The sequence below is a fragment of the Sinocyclocheilus grahami genome, unplaced genomic scaffold (assembly GCF_001515645.1).
Source record: "Sinocyclocheilus grahami isolate Dianchi unplaced genomic scaffold, SAMN03320097.WGS_v1.1 scaffold2141.1, whole genome shotgun sequence".
Lineage (NCBI taxonomy): Eukaryota > Metazoa > Chordata > Actinopteri > Cypriniformes > Cyprinidae > Sinocyclocheilus > Sinocyclocheilus grahami.
Window position 1 is genome coordinate 44,117 of NW_015507320.1, and position 2,358 is coordinate 46,474.

Consider the following 2,358-nt stretch of genomic DNA (forward strand, 5'->3'; position numbering starts at 1 on the left):
TATATATATATATATATATATATATATATATATATATATATATATATATATATATATATATATATATATATAAATACCTTGCTATGTGTACTGCGTAAGGCTAACCGAGACTTGTCATCTGCACTTATATATTGTTGCTCTTTTGTTAGTTTTGACTGCTTTTATTGTTCTCATTTGTAAGTCGTTTTGGATAAAAGCGTCTGCTAAATGACTAAATGTAAATGTAGATTAAGCAGACATAAAAACAATTCAAAGTGTGTAAAATCATACCTATTCTCTGGATCATCGTCATCATCCACCACCTGGGAGGATTCAGCCTTCAATTCAATTTCATCACCTTCATAAACAAGAAGAAAAAACTTATAAGCCGTGAAATTCAATCAATTTTACCCCAAACGCTAGTTTATACAACACTGATGATGAACCTAATGATCTAAGACACTCAGTGTTCAGTAGAGCCGCCCACAATAGTCTTCTTTCTTTTCCCAAATCTTCACTCACATCTCAAGAATGGCAAAGAAAACACTCAGTGGACCAAATTTTAATTAGTCGGTTTGTTGCAGGGAAAAAAAAAAACAAACAAAGACAAAAACACTCCATAGGATATAGAGAAGTCACACAGTCTGTAACGGTCACATTGTTATCACCACTGCTACACAGTTATTTATTAGTTTTTCTATAATGTAGCCTATGGTAGGGCTGTGCCATTCATTCTGACAACTGCCCCAGGTCGAGCAGTACAATTAAATTTTTTTTTTTGCAAATGCCGTTTTAGGTTAATATTATGACACTGAATTAGTACAAAGTTTTGTTTACAAAAGAAATAATAGGTTAGCAATTAAGTGTTACATCACAAGCATGGAAACATCTGGATTTGTGTCAAATGAGGGTACATGAGAGTAAATGTAAGCCATATAAAGGCGATCTGGAAACCCTATTTTCCGCAAATTTATTCCACGAGTTATTCCACTGCACATGGAATCGCTTCTTTCTTTTCCCAAATCTTCACTCACATCTCTCTCATAGTTGCACGGGATTATAATCATTTCTTCCTTTCGTTCACTTTGAATTACTATATTTGCATCCTTTGCAGTAGTAAAGCATAAAAACGTTGTAGGACAGATACTTTTTACTTGAATATCAATTTCTGACTTGCATGTCAAATTCTATTTATTTAACATGTCAACTTGCATGGAAAATTCTATTTAACACGGCAAATTCTATTTAACATTCCATTTTCTTCTTGTTAGACTTTGGTAAGGCACGTCATGTTGTATAGCGCATTTCACACTTGCCAATAATTTCGTTTTGCTTTCTCTGGAAGTGCAATATCAAATATAGCTTTCATTTCTTGCAGAAGATAAATTTGCTTTTCTGACCTGAAAGCGCAGAGCGGCAGATAAGATGCCAATATGATTGAATTGATATCATAAATGAGTGCTTAATCCACTAATGGCTTTAACGAACGACTAACAGTAGATTAGGACAAACTTTGGTCAATGGTAGCCCTATTGTTCAGTGTATTATATAATTACATTATATTCCAGCTGTTAATGTACACTTTTTTTTCTCGAGCTAGTCTACTCTATATTAGTTTTTTTTACTGTAATAGAGTTTTTACTATTCTATATTACAGTGACTATGTCTTCTATCCAAAAATGGATCCATCTTAAGTACTCAGTGTGTAGCAATACATGGACTAATGTCTCCGTTCAGTGATCTTTGTGTCTAGGTCTGTTTCACTTCACATATACAGTGGGGAAAATATTTATTTGATCCCCTGCTGATTTTGTAAATTTGCCCACTTACAAAGAAATGAAGAGTCTGTAATTTTTATGGTAGGTTTATTTGAACAGATAGAGACAAAATGCCAACCAAAAAATCCAGAAAAAAAAAAACACATTATATAAAGGTTAGAAATTGATTTGCATTTCAGTGAGTGTAATACGTATTTGATCCCCTACCAACCAGCAAGAATTCTGGCTCCCACAGATTGGTTATGTGCCCATGTGGAACACAGATTAGTCCTGTCACTTTAAGAAGTTACTCCTAATGTCAGCTTGTAAGGTGTATAAAAGACACGTGTCCACACAATCTGTATCTTTCATTCCAACCTTTCCCACCACCATGAGCAAGACCAAAGAGCTGTCAAAGGATGTCAGAGACAAGATTGTAGATCTGCACAAGGCTGGAATGGGCTACAAGACCATCAGCAAGAAGCTTGGGGAGAAGTAGACAACTGTTGGTGCGATTATTCGGAAATGGAAGAAATTTTAAAATAACATCACTGAATAACCTCAGTCTGGAGCTTCGTGCAAGATCTCGCCTCATGGGGTAAGGATGATCATGAGAAAGGTG

At 34.9% G+C, this 2,358-nt stretch overlaps 1 protein-coding gene across 1 annotated transcript in view; it reads right to left on the reverse strand.

Annotated features, from left to right (window-relative positions):
- LOC107574187 (transcriptional regulator ATRX-like) overlaps positions 1–2,358 on the reverse strand; it is a gene marked incomplete at its 3' end in the record, with an annotated part of 51,763 nt that overhangs the window by 34,648 nt on the left and 14,757 nt on the right. Inside the window, exons 10-11 of the mRNA XM_016260652.1 lie at positions 502–503; positions 271–337 (exon numbers count right to left, since the gene is read on the reverse strand). Of these exons, the coding sequence (XP_016116138.1) occupies positions 271–337; positions 502–503 (69 nt within the window). The remainder of the gene's footprint in view (positions 1–270; positions 338–501; positions 504–2,358) is intronic.